Source organism: Macrobrachium rosenbergii, chromosome 44, assembly GCF_040412425.1.
Source record: "Macrobrachium rosenbergii isolate ZJJX-2024 chromosome 44, ASM4041242v1, whole genome shotgun sequence".
Taxonomy (NCBI): domain Eukaryota; kingdom Metazoa; phylum Arthropoda; class Malacostraca; order Decapoda; family Palaemonidae; genus Macrobrachium; species Macrobrachium rosenbergii.
The window spans coordinates 9,710,052-9,729,567 of NC_089784.1; the positions used below are offsets into that span (position 1 = coordinate 9,710,052).

The 19,516-nt window shown below is 37.4% G+C and overlaps 1 protein-coding gene across 2 annotated transcripts in view; it reads left to right on the plus strand.

Moving 5' to 3' along the window:
• The window catches only part of LOC136829326 (minor histocompatibility antigen H13), a 29,901-nt gene that overhangs the window by 2,400 nt on the left and 7,985 nt on the right, over positions 1-19,516 (plus strand). The window contains exons 1-5 of one of the 2 annotated variants that reach the window (XM_067087701.1): positions 2,649-3,381; positions 7,281-7,523; positions 13,424-13,522; positions 16,128-16,210; positions 16,358-16,532. In XM_067087701.1, coding sequence (XP_066943802.1) covers positions 7,329-7,523; positions 13,424-13,522; positions 16,128-16,210; positions 16,358-16,532 — 552 coding nt within the window. In that variant the 5' untranslated portion in view covers positions 2,649-3,381; positions 7,281-7,328. Of the gene's footprint in view, positions 1-2,648; positions 3,382-7,280; positions 7,524-13,423; positions 13,523-16,127; positions 16,211-16,357; positions 16,533-19,516 lie in introns of those variants that run through there. The other variant, XM_067087700.1, reaches the window with a different exon arrangement.

Below are 19,516 nucleotides of genomic sequence, written 5' to 3' on the forward strand. Positions count from 1 at the left end.
TCGTTGATTTTCTTCATATGGTGGCTTAGCATTATAATTCTTAACTCCTCCTCTTCATATAGTTTGCTTTTGAAAATAGTCTAAACCTCGCATATAATTTCGAAATTTATTTTATTTCTAAACCTCCCATAGAAATGGAAGAAGCTTGTGAAACGATTTTTTCACAAAAAGGAAAAGATGAAATCAACGTACGAGGATATCTGATGGTGAAGGGTGAAAACAGAAACGATTCTTGTTGCTGGTGCTGTGAATTTCGTAAACCTGATGACTGTAAAGGCAGAGCAGTTGAACGCAATCACTCTCTTTGTGCAAGTGCTGCTAGTGTTGCAAAAATGCTACACGAGGTGAAAAAAACAAGCAAAATCATCAAGAGATCGACCGCGTCAAATTATTCAATCAAGTACCGTCTCTGCTCCTCAAAATATTGTACCGTGTCTTCTACCTTCCAAAATGCGTTGATTAAGAAAGACTATAAAGTGGATTAGGCAGTGTGAGTGTCCATCAGAACCAAGATCATTATTAGAGAAAATAAATATCATCCCTCCAGTACTAAAACTTATATTAAATGGCGATTCATTTTAGGCAAGAAATTCTACAGCAGAAGATGGCAGACTTCTGGTATTCATTACAGCCGCAAATTTGAAGAGATTATCAGAAGCTCAACATTGGATCATGGATGGTGCTTTTAAGACAGTTCCTAACTAACTACATTACTTTACCAGCTGTACGCAATCCATGCACCTGTGGGATATGGAAATCGTAGAGTCTTTCCACTTGTGCACGCTTTATGACTGGGAAGAGTGATGAGGTCATGTATAAATAGACGCTTGCTTCAAGCCAACAGCAAAGTTTGTTTTTTCCATTTAGGACAGTGCTTGTGGCGAAGAATTCAGTTAACTGGACTATCAATCCGCCACAGCAATGATGAAAACTTTAGTTTAATGATACGACATTTATCTGCCTTGGCATTTCTTCCATCGGATGAAATTCCGTAAGTTTTAGAAGTTTTAAAATCATCTTTGCCAGAAGAAGCGGACGATGTTGTTATACGGGTTTGAAAGTAAGTACGTACTCGGACGAATGAGAAGGCACCTGCGTAATGGCGCTGTCGTCCGTGCAACACCATAATTTCCTCATATGTGTCAGTACACGACTCCACGCAAATATGATTTCCACGCACGCAAAATGCAGTAGAGGTTTGGCACAGGAGAAGGGAAAACGTCATTGGAAGAGCTCGTATTGGGCTTTAAAGATTCAGTGATTCTCAAACTGGGTGCCGTGGCACGGTGCCACAGACAAGTGCCTAGGGGTGCCGCAAGATTGTCATGAATTTTGTTTTGGCTAGATCGTCTCAATGAACATTTGTAAAAAAAAAAAAAAAAACTTTGCAGGAGTCTTCATATAATTATCAGTGATTCTACTCTAATTATGTTTATCTAATTCTTCTCATATGCTCTTTGTAAAGCATATTTCTGCATGTACGGTGTGCTGATTTTGGTGTGAGTATGGATAATAATTTTATTCGTTAAATAAGAAGTTAATTCATGCGATATGGTGGGATGGTGAAGATGGGGTGCCATGGTAATGATTACATTAGGATGCCATCACAAAAAAAAGATTGAGTACCGCTCCATAATTGAAGGGTTACGAGAAAAGGAACAGCAAGTCAACCAAATTGAATGCATACTTCGCGGTGAACAATCTCCTTAAAAAAAAAAAAAAAAAAAAAAAAAAAAATCACCAAGGTGCTGGGTGAACGAACATCAGAATGTTTTAGATTATCTTCGTGGAATAGCACACAGTTTATCTCTTTAGTAAATTTTGTCATTCTTTTAACAATTGTTAAAATAAACTCTTTAACTCTTTTAGTTATACATTTACATCTGATCCTTCATTTAAGTGTGAACCTATATTTTAATTGTATATTTAATACCATCATTTTGCTTAACAAACAAAATCATTGAAGAAAACAAAATCAAAATGTGTTTTCCACTTTTCTGTCGGGATTTTGAGCTCGTCGGTATGTTGGCCTTTAGTGATTATGGCATTCAGGGATTCTGTCTGGCTCCCATATATATATATATATATATATATATATATATATATATATATATATATATATATATATATATATATATATATATATATATATATATATATATCTTTGCTAATAGAATTGAAAAGGGAAACACCTCAGTCTTTAGAGCCGTAAGTGATTGGTACAGCATTAACCACTACTTGAAACTATAATTGTTTGCAGCTCTTCAAAGGACACCTTTACAAGACAAGGCCCTAAAAAAATAACCATTTAATACCACGATCATTAGCTGGTACAAGCTTTCACACTGAACCATTTAGACCTTGGAGTTATGAAACAACAGCATTTGATGTCTTAATGATCAAGGTACGCTTGAATTCCAGCTCCATCACTAAATTTTTAAAGAAAATTATTGAACTCGGTACTGAATAATAACCAACCAATTGTCTAAAGACAAGCAAAGCGTCAGAAGCAGCTGTATTGTGGGTTAGTGCAAAATAAACTACAGTATAAGTCGTTACACAAGTAAACAGACAATTTGCATTACTTAACGTAAGTACCCAGTTTCAAACACTGCAAAAGTAATAGCTTCAGTGCAGAGCCATGCTTCAGTGTAGTCACTTCCCGCTGTGTTAAAGGGACGTTCTAGCATCGCACATTTAAAGGTTATGTTGTTCGGTTTAAATTAAGCTGGCTTGTGCCAACGTAGACCCTTGCCTAAAGGCAACCGTAAGCGTTTTAAGTGTTGAAGGATATAAGAGGCCTCTGGTGTTGACCTCTAGAGTCTTCCCAACCAGCAGAATAGAAAGCTGGTAATGGAGGGGATGAAGGCAGTTTCACCCAGCCAACAGAAAAGAAGGGAAGAAGACAGTTTCAAACTGAAGTTGGCGACTTTGTACCAAAACATACAACGTCACAACAAAAATTTTCTCATAATTACTATTAACACGGTTTTGACACTACAGAGGTACTTTTGCATTGCAAATGTTAATGATCAGTGCTAATAAATGACTTACGAGGCACGGAAAAGCAGTGCAGCATATTGGACACAACCTTTCTTTGTGCTACAACAAACCACATTCGTCAACTGAGAACTAAAGTTCCTAACGGCTGCATCATTAGACTCCTCAGTGAGGATATAACTCTTATTTGAATAAAACCATTTTTCTTTCTCAGTAGATACGAACAAACGCGTAACATCCAGTTCAAACTTCTTGAGGAAGAATTGCACACGCTTACGGTTCATATGAGTTTCAGCAGACTACTGTAACGAGATAAATCAATTATAGTGAGCAATGGAGGAGTTGGATTAGGCCCTGGGTTTATCTGTTAAATTAATAAAGGTAAGAACTTTTTTTATTATTATTATTGAGCCATTCAGAGCCATGCTACCATTAGAGATTACTGATTAACCTTTTACTGCACGTATCTCATGAAAAATGCTGGGCGCTTTTCTTACAAAATACATATTTAACAGGAAGGGTAACCTCTTTCATTAAATTCAGGTCTTTCATTTCCGTAACCCTATTACAAACGTAAGGCAGTTTAGACGCAGTATTTGCAGCCATCAAAGGACAACTTCTGAGTTATTTATATACAAGAAACCAGTTCCAGGATTTAATTATACATTCAAGACTTGGTTAATTTACCATAAAAATGAGGCAATTAATTCCACGCAAGGAAGCTAGAAGGTTAAGAGGCAATCTAATCTTACGGAAACAAATTCAAGTTTACAGTACAAGCAGCTGCCCTGCAATCCATAGCAGAAGTAGAACAATACACGTAAAAATGAATCCTGTGGAAATAATACAAACCTTGGAAACTAAAAATTAGCAGCGTCATTTAAGCACCTTCAAACCATCTCGAACTTTTGACAAAATGAATCAGGCCAAGAATCATCCTTTTATCTTGCCATAAATGCTTAATAAACATGTTTTCCCTTGATGTGGATAGGGGGATAACCATAGGATTGGACTGTATATATGAGCACGCACACGCAAATGTCTGTAAACTGGCTGCCATTTTAATTTGGGCAAGTTTGCTTATAGAGATCACTGGTATGTATCCTCAGGATATGCTACAGTAATAGAGGAACCAGCGAGGAGACTGGAATACCCTATCACTGTGCAGCTTGCAGTTGCACCAATCAAGAAAGATATTTTTACATTCCCTTTTCTCGTGGAAGTTTCGCAGTTTCAGTGAAAGTCACTGCCTGCGAAGTTCTTTGTAACAGACTGATTTTATGCATTACTGACCCGGCCCTATTGTCTGTTAGTCCGTGGTGATCGCTTCTGACGTCATCAGCACCTTTACTTTTCCTAATGTTATCTGGTAACAGTGTTTTTCCGACGAACACCGTTCGACCGTGTGTACGCACCTTAAGGTAATTTCTTGGTCACCTGCCCACTGAAAGAAGTATAGCTCGAAGAGCTTCATTGTCTTCTGAGGGCAACTGGTGTGACTGGTCATCTGAATTTTCCATTTCAAGAGATTTTGATGTTTTCTAATTTTTTGGTAAAGGACACAAAACAGATTTTTTTAACTCTTGTTTTTTTTTAGTAAATTAGTGATGTTTTCCTCCTGTTACACCTTGTAAAACTCTTATTCTCAGTTTTTCCCAGCGCTGAATGACCTCATAGGTTCCAGTACTTGGCCCAAATTTCCAGTTACGCTCATCTGTTTCATGCAAAGAAAAAATACAGGACTGCATTCACTGCCTCTCGTCTTCTTTGTGACGTCGATAATCACAGAGTTCCCTCCTTGCTTGTGCTGCCAGTGCTGTTAAAAAGTAAATCAACGCGATAAAAAAAAAAAAAAAAATACGCAGTAGGGTGGCATGTGGCATAATTAAGGTGCTCCTAATAATGTGATGAATCCCTCTAAATATCCACTTGCGGAAGAAGAACAGCAGATAATTTTGAAATTAAAAAGTTCATCCGCGCCAAAACCAGGTCCCGAAAGTTATCCTAAGTTCTTAACTTGTTTGCCTGACACACCCTTTGCTAGAAGCAACTGTAAAAAAGGTGTGTGACGTGAAAGGGGGTTTGGAGCAAACGACAAAAACCCGCCCATTAAAAAATCTTTATGCATTATATTGACGAAAAGATCTATGAAAAATGGACAAAAGACATCGAATGCGTGGGCAGTTTTTCAAATGAGTTCTAGCTATTAGAAGTAACAAAAAAAGAAAAGATACCTATTTTTTCTAAATCATTCAGAAGGACCTTTCCTAGATAGTGACCCCAACAAAGTTTGGGGGTCGTTAGCTAGGACCAATATTAATTGGGGGTCATTATTTTTATTATATTTACAGTCTTTTGTTTATGTTTTTACGGTAATCCCCAAGGGGCTTGTACTAACCACGCTGTAAAGGTGGATACGTATTGGGTTATAACCCTTGGGGTCACTATCTAGGAGAAAGATCCATTCAGAATCGTCAAACCATCTCTTACCTACATAGAAGCCCACGCTCCTCAAGGGAATAGTGCCGTCAGTGCACCTCTCGCAGTGCACTTATAGGCATTACTTAAGGTTCATTACTTCGTCCCTTCTGCCTCTAGTTGCTACACCTTTCATTTCTGTTACTGTACCCCTGCTCATGTTCTCATTCTTCTATCTTACTTTCCACCCCCTCTTAATTGTTTCATAGTGCAACTGCAAAGTTTTCGTCCTGTTACACCCTGAAGACCTTTTTACTCTGTTTCCCTTTCAACTCTGAATGACCTCATAGGTTCCAGCGCTTTGGCCTTTGGCCAGAATTTTATATTCCATCCAATAAGCCCCACAGCATCCACCAGTAGCTATATCGCGTTTTGTAAATTATCAAAGTGGCTTCCGGAATCACTAACACCTCCCTCAGGGGCAGACTACTTCACTGAAATGTTTAGTAATTTAAAACATCCCCCTGAATAAAACATCAAAATTCTTAGTTTAGGAATTTAAGATGCGAGTCAGCTGCTGAAGACTAAATTGAGGAACAATTTTTTCAAAACAAGAAAGAATGAATAATGTTGAAACTTCCACGGGACGACATGTCCTTAAAAAATGCCCAGATACTGAAATTTTGTTAGCTTAGTGCTTTTACTTCATATTAAGTATACCGGAAAGTTTACTCCATGTAGTGTAAAATATTTCACAAACCCAACTTACTTGGTGCAAAATGTTTAAGGTGCCTTTTAACTCCATCTGGTTAATGCTAGGTATTATTAAAATTAACACTTAAACTGTATGAATAGCTTATCCTCGAACCAATAACCGACCTTTTCATAACTGATTTCAGCAATTCCCTTTGATACGCTAATCGAATATCTGGTCATCACACTAGAATTTACTTCGAGAGTAAGGTTAGGCCTTAAATATCTTTTAACAGTAAGCTTACTTCGAGCACTTTTTTTCTTATTTGACAATAAATCTAAACTGTTGGGAAGACTAGATATTTTCCTATAGGTTGTACTGGATACCCATTCTTAAACTTTTAAGATTTACGGGAACTATATCGTCTTCGTTAAAACAAGTAGCAATGTTGTATTTTTGAAATGAGAGTTTTGCAGTTAGTGACATCTTTGTTAATCTACGTAGCTTTGTGGTGGGTATTTCCCGCCGCACTCGTTGCCGATTGTGAAAAATCGGGAATTTCTGTGGTTCTTTATACGTATAATGTGTTCGGACATAACTTGATTTTTTTACACGTACATAAGATGTTTCTGTAGAAATTAAGTTATTAAAAATATTGTCGTTTTTCTTTCTTCACAAAAATATCTGCTTATTGAGTTTCTCGCTACAGTAAATAGTGACGTCATATTATTCTTGACACGTAGTCGTCTGCATTTGGGCTATGTATTTTGGAAAACTATTATTGTTGTTAAGATTTCAATTAAAACATTCACTATAACCGTGAAATTCCAAATGTTAAAATATAATCTGAAACTGAGCAAGATTTGATCTATAATGGAAATCTTAAAAACTGTATTATTAACATTGTGTTCGTGAATGACACGATGTGTTGCATACGCAAAGTTTTGATGTTTATGAAAGCCTTTGTCTTTGTAGAAAATTAATATATTGCACTTTAAAGTAGCTAAACTCTATAAATAAAACTAATTTTTGTGTAGCTTTATATAGTTTAGTCGAGGATGATTGGTATTTACTAGATTAAAAGTGAAATGTTTCCAATTAAATAACCCAACTCAACACATAAGTAAAGGGAACGGTGCCTGTGGGATTTTACCTTTCCATGATTCAGTCCAGCGTAAGGCTCACCGAAGCAAGGGAAAGTGACAGACGACCAGCGATGGCTGACACTGTAGGAGAAGACCCTGTGGCTCCAATTGTGGAAAATGTTACCGAGCTAGCAAATAATGGAACGGCCAAAAGTGCTGCGACGCCAGAAGGCATTGCCCTCGCCTACGGAAGTTTGGTTATCATGGCACTCATACCCATATTCTGTGGGTCCTTCAGATCTGTGAAACATCAACAACAACAGAAGGTAGGTTGAACAGCTGGACTCCCTTCGGTTCGCTACCTGGGCTTGCGAGGCTCTTTCTTCGCATTTGATGGGCTAAATTTCTAGTGGCCGTAGACTATAAACACTAAGGCGTCAGTTATAATGGTCATGTAGGAAATTTTCCACAGACGTACAGTGTAGCACCAGAATGGCATACGATATTTCTGTGGTGAGAATCCTTTCTGAAATCTGCCGCTAGCTAATTATTAGCAACAACAACCATTTTAGTTTTACAGAGGGAGTACAAATGCATAACAGGAAACCTGCGATTTTCTGCGTTATGCATATGCACCCGTTGCCGCCTTTGCTGCTCTCATTAGTGATTTCTGTTGGATAGTATAGTTTTATTCAGTTAAGAGTTGTTGGCCGGACATTTGCAGGCTTTTGCTAGACTATAGAGCCAGGCCTAGAATTTGGGAGAAATTTGGCATCATAATTCAACCTATTAACCAGATTGACAGCACTTACTGAAGACGCTGACCAGATTAATTGTCGGAATTAACCAGATTTGACAGCAGACTTACTGAAGACACTAACCAGATTAATTGTCAGAGAACCCCAAAGGCCAGTGAACCTTAGATACTTGAGGAAACCAAAACGGGCGCTACTTTGGCTTATCTATGCATCACCTACTCCGAGGTGCGAGTACTAAACACCATAATGTAAAGTAGAGGGCTGCACGAAGATATCGTTTATTAATATAATTTGTCAACCACACAATATAGAAATGGGTGTATAGGCTATAATGCTTTGATCCCTGAGGGGCTAGCCTAGTACTAAACACAGCGTCCCAGGGAGCTTCCTCCGTGTTTAGTACTAGCACCTCGGAGTAGTTGACGCACAGACAACAGACCAAAGTATCACCCCAAAATAATCAAATAGGAAATATAATAATTAAATAAACCAGCACTTCAGAATTGAGATTTTCCTTGCATAGCCTGTAAGTTTTCTAATAAAACTTTCCATTATTTTTGTCAGTAATTCTACAGAAAAGTTCTACTGTATATAAAAGTATTAAGGTTGCAGATATTGTTAGTCTAACAATATTTCAGTGTAAATAATAAAGTGAGATCATTTCCTTCAATTGAATAATAACCTTATATACTGATAACAAAACTCCTGTTTCATACAAGATTCATGTGTTTTAAGTCTGTTGGTAAATTAGTATTTCACTGTTCACTGCATGTGATATGTTACGTCCCTTTTTTATGATCATGAATGTAATTCATTTATGACATCGTGTCCATGATTAATCAGCTATGATTTTTTTTTTTCTTATCAGTTGACCATGGGTATTTATCAGTTTGTTTGTTAGCTATGGCACCAATGGACCTATAGGAATATTTGATAACTGACATGACCCTATTTTTACCACACTAGTTTGTGAAGACTTGTCCTATAGCAAATGTTTTGTAAATGGGAAATAAGACTATTTGTTGGCTTTTGGTCAAAACTAGAATTGAGAGGGGAAAATGGCCCACTTCTAATCAGTTTAGTTGTGTGTAATCTCGGAATATGACAGCTTACGTAAGAGGTAAACAATTTTAAATATGAAGTATAATAGCTTATTTTTATTCAGGTAATGTTTTTAAATATGATTTTGACCAGTTTTACAGGAAAAGTGTCATATGATGTGGTTAGGTTTTTGAATGACTATTTCATAAGGTTTCAGCGATTTTAAATGGACTTTTCTTATGGAAATAGGTTACAGGAACTTTACTTTCATTTCCATGGGAAATGGTTGGTACTTTCATTTCCATGGGAAATCATTGGTTTACCTGTTACATCCCTTAAGTCTACATCAAGTTAGGTTTGGGGATTTGGGGAACTAGATAAGGACCAAGTGCTCAGGTTAGGGTAGGTTAAAAAAGAGTTAGATTAAGATATATATCTGCATTTCCTTTTTAAACTACAGCATTCTAGGTTGGGTGTATTCTGGCCTTTAGTATCCTTGTACCAGGTAATGATCCTGCAACCAAGGTTAGGTTAGGATGGATCCCTGAAACCAATCTTACTATTTTCATGCTTAACAAAATTTTTGGTAATTGTTAATATTAACATGCATGATCTATGCTTTTTGCTCTCTGGCTGCATATTTTATGGTTTATGCATTTGCTACTTTTTGACGTGTACATTGCACTGATTTAGTGCTTCCATCACCCCCTTAGGTCACTTGGAGGTCACTTGGATATTGAAGGGGGAGAACTGGTTGAAGCCTAATGTTTTTGAATGGTTGTTAGGGGTTCCCTTTTTGTATGCATAAATGGACAAATCATTTGAATAGGGCATTAGAGATGACGGTGACTGTGCATCTGAAAAAGCAGGATGAAATTACCATACTCTTTGAAAATTGTAGCAGAAAAGGTACATTTAAATTATGAAGGACACTTTTATATAAGATTGAAAGTAAAAGTTAATCATGACCAGTCCAATTTCTCATTTTGGGACCCTTCTTGACTGATAAATGTGGTGTTAGGGTACAGCACCAATTGGAATATGTGGCCAGGCAAGTTCCCTACTGTATTTATTTTATAAAACCTTTTTCAGCAGTAACCAAACATCCTTTTACAGATATATGGTGCATCGTAAGCACTGAGACAATTTTGTTCCTATGGAAAAGTAGACCATTGTCTTTTATGTTGGTGGGTAAGTTGGGCGAGTTCCCCACTCCTCCGCCATGAATAGCACATTTTCTTCACCTGTGGTTAAGGTTGAGACATTGTGCCACTCTCTGTCATGTTGAAGCTTTTTCATCTATTGTATTTTATGTATGATGTTTGTTTGTTTTGTTCAGTATGGATTTGAACGAGAAAGGTGTGAAGGATGTAAGTTGGGATCTGTTGCTCTATATCCTTAAAGTAATGTTTTCCTGCAAATGTGTTGCCTGGTCTCCTTTACAGTGGAAGAGGTTTGGAAAAAATTTTCTTTGTGTGTGTGTGTGTGTGTGTTTGTGTGCTCAGAGGTGTTAGTTATTCTTCACCTTTAACACTGCCAAATGTATTCAGCTCCTTCTCAGGCCCACTTCTCTGTTCCTCCCATTCTACTTGGTCCAAGAAGGGTACCACTGTATTGTTCAAGCAAGCAACCAGCGCACACGGCAGTGCTGGCATGCTTGCAGGTGCCGCCGTCCTTCTGTATTCCGTGCAACCTGTCTTTCACTGTTTTTTCTGCTAAGGAGTTGAAGTGTTGACGTTATTTGCGGAAAGTTCGCTTATTTGTAGTATTTTTCGTAGAGAAATATTCACAAATTACTGTATATTTAAACCATTTTTCATGACTAAATGTGTTAAGATTATTTCAAAGCTCTGGCCCACTGTTCATGAAGAGATGGAGTTGTTGTTGGTGTGGCAAAATGAGAAGCAGCTTACAGGAGATACCATGACCGAGAGCATCATCTGTGAGAAGGCACGAGACCTCTACAGGGATTTGGTGTGGGAGATGCCGGGAACGTCAATGTACGAGGCATCGGATGAGTCATCCTTCATCAGGCATGATGAGGCAAGAAGCTCCAATGTGAAGACAGCTGAGGAGTTCTTTAAAGTTTTGCCAAACTGGTAGAAGCTGAAGGATACGTTGCCCAACAAGTCTTCAACTGTGACGAGACAGGGCTTTCTTGGAAAAAGATTCCGGGGAGGACCTATATAACGGCAGAGGAGAAGGGCTTGCCAGGCCACAAACCTCTGAAGAATAGGTTGACCCTTGTGCTTTGCACGAATGCGAGTGGTGACTGCAAGGTTAAGCCACTATGTGTACTCGTATATCATTCGGAAAATCCCAGAGCCTTTAAATCTCATAAGGCAACCAAAGAAAATCTGCAGGTTATATGGAGGGCAAACCCAAAGGTGTGGGTCACGAGAGATAACTTCATGCGGTGAGTAAACCTGGTTGTTGGTCCTACCATCAAGAAGTACCTCTCCAACAACAACTTACACCAGAAAGACCTTCTAGTCCTCGACAGTCCTCCCTCGCACCCACCAAACCTTAAAGACGACATCTATGAGGAATTCAAGTTTATTGAGGTCCTCTTCCTTCCGCCCAACACCACCCCTATCCTGCAGCCCATGAACCAGAAGGTGATTTCAAATTTCAAAAAGCTCTTCAAGTTCCTGTTCAAGCGCTGCTTTGAAGTTACAGACAACACAAACCTCACCCTTCGAGAGTTCGGGAAAGATAGCTACAATATTGTGAGCTGCCTCAGAATTATTGACGTGGCCTGGCAGGGTGTTACAGGGAGGACCTTAAACTGTGCATGGAAGAAGCTGTGGCCTGAGGTTGTGTCCGAATGGGACTTGGAAGGATTCGAAGCTGAAGAGCTAGTGGTAGAGAATACCCCTCGGAAAGTCCATGGGCCTGGAAGTGGATGAAGAAGACATTGATGGCCTTTCGAGGAGCACAATGAGGAACTGACAATAGAGGAATTAGAGGAGCTACAGCAACAGGAACACTTAGGGGCTGGAATGGATTAATAGCATTTCCATTCATTTTAATGGGAAAATTCTTGTTTATCTGCAAGCAAATTGAGCTACGAGCTCAGACACAGAACGAATTAAACTCGTAGGTCAAGGTACCACCATAGTCCTTTCATGATTACAGAGTCAATTGCATGACCTCCTTCCAGGCAGCATTGTGGCTTAACCTTTAGTTGAAAATGCTTGTTTATTTCACCATTAGTGGCGTTTCATCTGCAGATTAGAGGGCAAAGTTCCAGAAGTTGTTGGTATCAGGAGCAAGGTTGTCCTGAGATTTGACAGTAGGATTTGCTCTTCATTTTACAAGTGTTGACTGAAGATAGTTGGATAGTATCACTTTCTGTTTGAAATGGATCAGTCTTGGGTTCCTCTTGATGTTTTCCAAAGAGTAAAGTATAGGAAGCAGCAGAGGAGAGGTGTTCTGGTTGCTAGGATGGCCTGATCCACTATGCAGTCTTCTTCAGGCCTCTGGGGTATTAAAGAGAACTACTGCCAAGCCTTTGGCCACTGCCACACTTGTCCATTATTGGGAAGGCTCTGGCCTCCTCAAAACTATGACAAAATACCCAGGGTTGTTTGCATAGAATGGTCAGAAGTATTCCCATCTCTTTCATCTACCAGATCTTGCCCTGGTTTGAAGGGGAGGTAAGGGGAAGACGGGGTGAGTTATTGAGTTAGGGTGTCCCCAGCTTCATGAGTAGAGGGATGCCTGTCATGCCACTGGGCAGTGTGGCAAGAGCAGGGGCCAGAACAATGGGTAGCCTGTTTCCTTGGACTCAGTGTTCGTTAAGGGGCAGAATTTTAACTCCTTGAAAGTATGTACATACCCCCATTACCCAGAGATAGAGTTTTCCATACAAACCTATTAATCATATGATGAATGTCTTCCTTCCAGCCTCTAGTATCTCCCTGCCTCATATGCAGTTGACATAAAAATAGAGGTTAATATCTGATACATACCTGAGGATCCATTGTTTCATGATGGTGAAATTGCTTTCTTCTTATATCTGACAGACAGGAGACATTCATGATAAGAATATAACTATATGCTTAGTATGATTAATGGGTTTCTGTGAAAAAACTTTATAAAAAATAGTTTAATTATAGTGTTTTGGAGAATTTTGCCTAACTGAATACTGTAACAGTTTTGAACAAACTTTTATTAATTTCATCACCGAGCATTGGATACTGTGGATGTAGCAGGGGGATCTAGACAACCTGTTTCCTTGCTGTTTAACAGTTTTTGAATGTAAGGTTGGGTGTATTGGAAAAGTATTAGGCAAGAATAAGGCAATAAGGGAAGGCATACTTTTGTCGGGAAAAAGGGAAAAATCTATATTTGAGAGTTACTATTTACTAAATTTTATGCATATTGGCATGTACTGTATTTATATATTGTTGACATTATTGCAGGCATCTGGTGAAAAGGTGGACACAATGACTTCAAAAGATGCAGCCATGTTCCCTGTCATAGCATCGTGTGCCCTTTTTAGTCTGTACATTGTTTTTACGGTAAGAGCTCGTGGTATTGATAATTTTATTTTATATATATAAGTAACTTAGCAAGTAACTACATTGCTGTTAGCTTCACTTAACCCTTAAGGAATGGCATAATTTATCAGTGTGCAGCACCCCAGACCAGGGAAACTTTGAGGTTGGCAAAATAAAAAAAAAATCACATCAATGGAAAGAAAATGACATGTACATGCACACTATATAAAAAAAAAAAAAATTCTAAAAAATTTTCCCTACCTTCCATGAAAAGTTGAAAATGACTATTTACAACCCCTTGTGGGGCCTCATTTACAAGACGGTCGTAAATTTTACCAACTTATATACGTTTTTCTAATAAATAGATTCATTGTATTTTGTAAAATTATTATTACTGTTCACACAGTATCAAAACAGATAAGAAATAAAGGCAGTAACAAATTTTTTGCATATTTGTTGAAAAATATTCACGTAAAGTTACGAGAAGGAAGATTCAGTAACTTTTTTTTACTTTTACATGCTTTTTCTAATATTTCTTTGCAATTTCCTTTGTAAAATTACATTTACAACCGACATACTATCGTAAAGGACAAAAACAAAAAACAACAGCAACCCCTTCGTATATTTACAAGCAAATTTACAAAAAGACTTGTGAGAGAGAGATGCAGTACTTTCCCATTCAAGTCAGAAGCATTACTGATGGCTGAAAAGATGTCTGCGGCAACTGGCCCGACTCTCAAGTCAGTATAAAAGTTGCCATTAGTGAATTTATAGCATATAATGTAGAAGTATTGGGACCTCTCTCTCGCCTCATTCTTACCATATCACTGGTGCATAATATTGTTTAACACTCAGGCTCAATCCGTCCACCTCCCCAATCCTGTTTTACTTCACACTGAGGCTCAATCCGTCCCTTAAGGGTTAACCGCGGTAGTTCAAAATTTGAAATTCGCAGTAACGCACTATTGTTTTAGTATAGGTAACTAGACCCCGCCCACTCTTGAGGAAGAATAGGTACAACAGTGCTGAAGGGCTCAATTCATTTCTGCCGGTCAACTGAACAAGGTTTGGTTGAGCAACTCTGATTTGAATTTCACTGGATGGTTGTATCTTTCGCCTTTGGTTAAGTATTCATTCACGTTGGTAGCGTGCTATTTATTAGCTTAGCTAATTCCTTAGTGACTAATTTTGACTTAGTATGTCGGATTCTAGCTTGTCTAGTATTAGGTATTGCAGCAAAGGCTGTAATACTAGACTGACTTCTTCCAAGTATGATTCGCACACTTTGTGCTGCCATTGTAGAGGGCAAATTTGCTCGTTTTCACTTAAATGTGACGAATGCAGAGACTGGGATCAAGGTAAATGGAAAGTTTTGGATGTGCATCTAGATGAACTCCAGAAAGACAGACAAAGGCAGCTGCCAGAGCCGAGGCTGGGGAGGAGAGTATAACCTTGTGTTGCTTAAGTATGAAATTCGGATCTTGAATATTTTTACGGTGATTGGAGATGATAATCATAGAGTCAGCTAAACTTTTAATGAAGTACGGTACAGTAAATCAGAGAAAGAAAAAATATGGCAAGAAAAAGATATGCCCACGCGTACCTACGTACATAAGTTTACATCAGTAAAAACAATGACAAATGTAGGGATAATCGGTTTTTTTATACATATTACATTATTAAGGTGATAATAGAATTAGTGACAGAAAAAAATAGAAAAATGGTCCATAGAAAAAATTTTTGATTTGGTGAAAGTTCCCGCAGAAAAGTGAAAGATGTGTGCCACAAAAATCAGAGACAAAATGAAGTGTGGAAAAGTGAAGTGTAAAAAAGCGAGGTAGCACTGGTATTTGAGAGGTAAGTTCCACAGAAAAACCCATGATTAACTGAAGGTATGATTGCTAATCCGCCATCTAGCGGGGACCCACTGTATGCTTAACGCTGTTGGACATTTTCACCAGATTTCATTGTGAACAACCAGACATAATTTTCTTCATTCAAAATTGATGGAATGTAAGTGGTGTCCAAAGTGCACAGTGGAGACTACAATAACAGCCGGTGGAAACATGGTTCTATTTTAACTAGGTGTTCTTAACAGTCTTGGCATAAGTGGTGTCCAAAGTGCACAGTGGAGACTACAATAACAGCCGGTGGAAACATGGTTCTATTTTAACTAGGTGTTCTTACCAGTCTTGGCCTCTGAGTACTGTATAGTACATGACTCATTATTATCCCTTTTATATAATTTTAATACGGCAAGGTACAGTATTTTCTTTTTACTGAATGTTAATCTTTTTAAATAACTACTGTTACCTGTATACTGTACTGTATATTGTTTTTCCTTATTTATAGCATGTATTGCTAGAGTATTTAACATATATACTGTATCTGACTGAATTTTTATATATTTTTGTGTATTTTTATATTTTAAGAATTTTTGTGTTTACACGTAATTAGATGTTTATCTGAAAATACAACTTAGTTTGCCCTTATACATTGGTTAGTACTGCACTTACCTTGATCTTTTTTATGCTATGTTATTCTTGATAAGAACAGATAACAGCTATGCCCAGACATTCATGAAATCAGAAATGTAAGAAATTAATGCATGATATTTTCTTTTCAGATTTTCTCAAAGGATTATATCAACCTCCTCTTATCGTCATATTTCTTCGTTTTGGGAGTTTTTGCACTCTCCCATGTATTTGGGTAAATATCTATATACTTTTCACAGTAAAATATTGAAGTGCATCGGTAGTGGAATGTGTTCTGTTGTTATATTGCTAATAAAAGGATGATTGTTCTTTAATTTTTTTAAAGTATTCTCAGATTTGAGGCAGTTTATATTTTTTTCAGTCCTATCATCTCTGGCCTAGTACCTGCTTCAGTGCCATTTGAATCTTATCATCTTCACCTAATGAAAGGAGACAAAGAGAAAAAAGATTACATCATTAATTATGGCTTCACATCATACGACCTTGTGTGTGTTCTTGTTTGTGCACTGCTGGGAGTTTGGTATTTATTGAAAAAAGTAAGTTCGCTACTCTCATTGATGTATGTAGAACAAGGGTACTCTGACATCTCTGTTCCCTTTAAAAGCTGAACTAGATAGGATTTCAAAGATTTTTGCAGGTGCATTTCTGAATTGGAAATGTTGACTTCCTATTTAGTAAATAAATTTTGGATGGTATGTAGGTAGTGAAATATCTTCCTGCCCTTGCTCTCAGATGTCGATTCAGAGGATCTTGTCTTTCCTCAATTTGTGAGAGACACATTGGATCATTAAGGTTGACTGCCTGAGTTTTAGAAATTTTTTCAGGTGGATTTCTTTACTAATGTATTCCCTCTCTGGTTCTTCAGATATAGTAGGCTTAAATTCACGTGTTTTATTGACTGCAGACTTTTAATGGGATTAGTCCACCTGGCAGCACCACTTTAAAAGATAGTTTAAGCTAGATGATGTTTGAAGAGGCAATTTTAATTACAAAATCCAATTCTATGCTCACTCAAAAAGCAATTTACAACACACACTACAACCTTTTGGACATCAGCGTATAAAAGTGCCATCAGGCAAGTTTTTTTAGAGCTCATGGGAAACCCCCCCCCCTCACAACAACCATTGTGGTTGGTATGTTTGAAGAATTTCTTGCCTTTTCCCTTTTCAATTCCATTTCATGGTACCATTGCAATGTTACTAAATTAAAGGATATTACTGATATCCTTTGTAACCATTATTATTTGTATTAGTTATTAATTAAGTGAGATTGGTAAAGATAGGTTTATGTAATTACACTATTAGGCTTTGTAACAATTACAGCTATGTCAAATTTTCAATGCAATTGTGAATCATACTTTGAGTGGTATTTTAGTGAATTCTGCATTCTTTGCATACAGTATGTTGAAGTCATTTTTTTATTTAACAAATAACAGACAGGGTATATTTCAGTAGTATAAAATGAAAAAAATTACTTAGATTAAGTTTAACCATTCCAGGCTGGGATAAATATACATTAAAAATACCCTGAGACCAGGAAAACTTTAAGGTTGGCCAATTAAAAAAATATCACTGGAAAAAGGAAGGTAATGCAACTGCACATGGTATAAGAAAAATTTTTAAAAAACTTTGTGCATTCCACAGGAAGTTGAAAGTAAACATTTCTAACCCTGTGCACGGCCTTTTTGCCAAGACTGGTAAAAAATATGCTAATTTTTGCGCGTTATGCATGTTCTTTCTAATATGTATACTTGTATATTTTTTACTTTATTTTGCAAAATTACAATTACTACAGAATATCATAAAAGATAAAAACTAAAATCAGCAATGAATTCTGAGGATACTTATTGACAAATATTTTAAAGTTTAATGGGATGGGAGTATGTAGTACCTTTTAGTGAGTTATACATGTTCTTTCTAATATTTTTTTGTACTTTGCAAAATTACAATTACAGCTGACTTGCTATTATAAAAGATAAGAACTAAAGCCAGCAGCATTCCTGTAGTATATTTATTAGCGAATATATACAGTGTATACAGGGATGGGGAGATGAAGTACATTCCACCATGAAACATCAAGTCAGACTATTCTCCCCCATATCCTGAGCTTAGGATTGAGTGTTGTCATAAGCGTTGTATTGTAGTCACTTATGGCCCCTTCAAGTGACTTGAATGTTTTTCCACGAAATTCGTTCAAATATCAAGGCATGAAATAATGTTTATAATTTTTGATACACCTTGCTACTCTTATGCCGTTATTGCGTGCACATCATAGGATACGTGCTGCTACGAAAGGGTTAAACTAGACTGACAAACTAGTCAAGCAAATTCTCTCTCTCTCTCTCTCTCTCTTCATTATCATTGTGGGCAGTTTTGTATGGTTTGCAGATATTTTGTACACTGAGAGGTTTATTTTCTCTGAATGCACTAGTAGTTGTCTGGGCTTCATTGAGCCACATGTATGATCAGGTGATGTTCATTAAGAGTAGGCCGTGCACCATGATCGTCTACTTCTTTGGAACGTACTGACATTTCCTTGTCATATCCATATACAGACATGACTTTTCTGTTGATAAGCTGCTGAGCAGTGTTGCATATAGAAACAGTTTTGCAAGTTAGTTATTGATGACCTTAGAGACGAGTTGTGGTGTGGTTGCCCGTTATCCATCTTATCTACACAAATTATGTGACTTTTCTTGTCCATGTGTGATGTCGAAAGATCAGAAAGTAGGTTATGGAAGAGGTTTTTCCTTTTTGTGGTATGCTTTCAGTAACGCTTTGGAAGAGATATTTCTTTCTTCCTGTTATTTCTACTGTATAACAGTTATTAGGTAATGTGCATTAGTAATGATGATTCATTTTTTGGATTCAGATTTCCTTGATACTTAATGGCATTCTGAAGTGAATTTTTCATTATGTTTTGCAAATAGGATTATTTTTCTTAACATTCCTGTATATAATGCTATTCGTATGATTAATAATGATATTCCAATTGGCAAAATGCATTTTTTTTTTATATCAAAAGAGTCTTTCTTGGTAGTGCTTAGAAGTATAGGAATGCAGTGGTGTAGTTTCTGTATGTTAGAAAGGGAAAACAATTATAATAATAGAAAAAGGGAAGCTAATTATTTGGAATGAATCTTACCTACTGTTAAAGTTAGCTTTACCTTCATGCCGTTTGGTGCGTCCAGCATTAAAAAATCAAAAACCCTTGGCTAACCTGCAAGGACTGTCACTATAGTCGTCTGTTTTCCCACCAGATGGTGATACCACTTGCATTTGCTGGCTCCATGCTGTCAATTTTACCTGAAATCTGCTAAACATAACCCCCCACCCCCTGCTAAATGTGCAGCTCTGGCTGGCTAATGTATCATCATCCCTTTTAGGTAGAGTGATTGTGATTTACATGAACTGGTAGAGTTAGGGTTTCAGACGTATTACGTTTGCCTCAGTAGTTCTGAACTGTGTGTCTGTTCGTCTGTTATCTTTTGCCCCCTGCTATCATCCTGGATGATAATCCT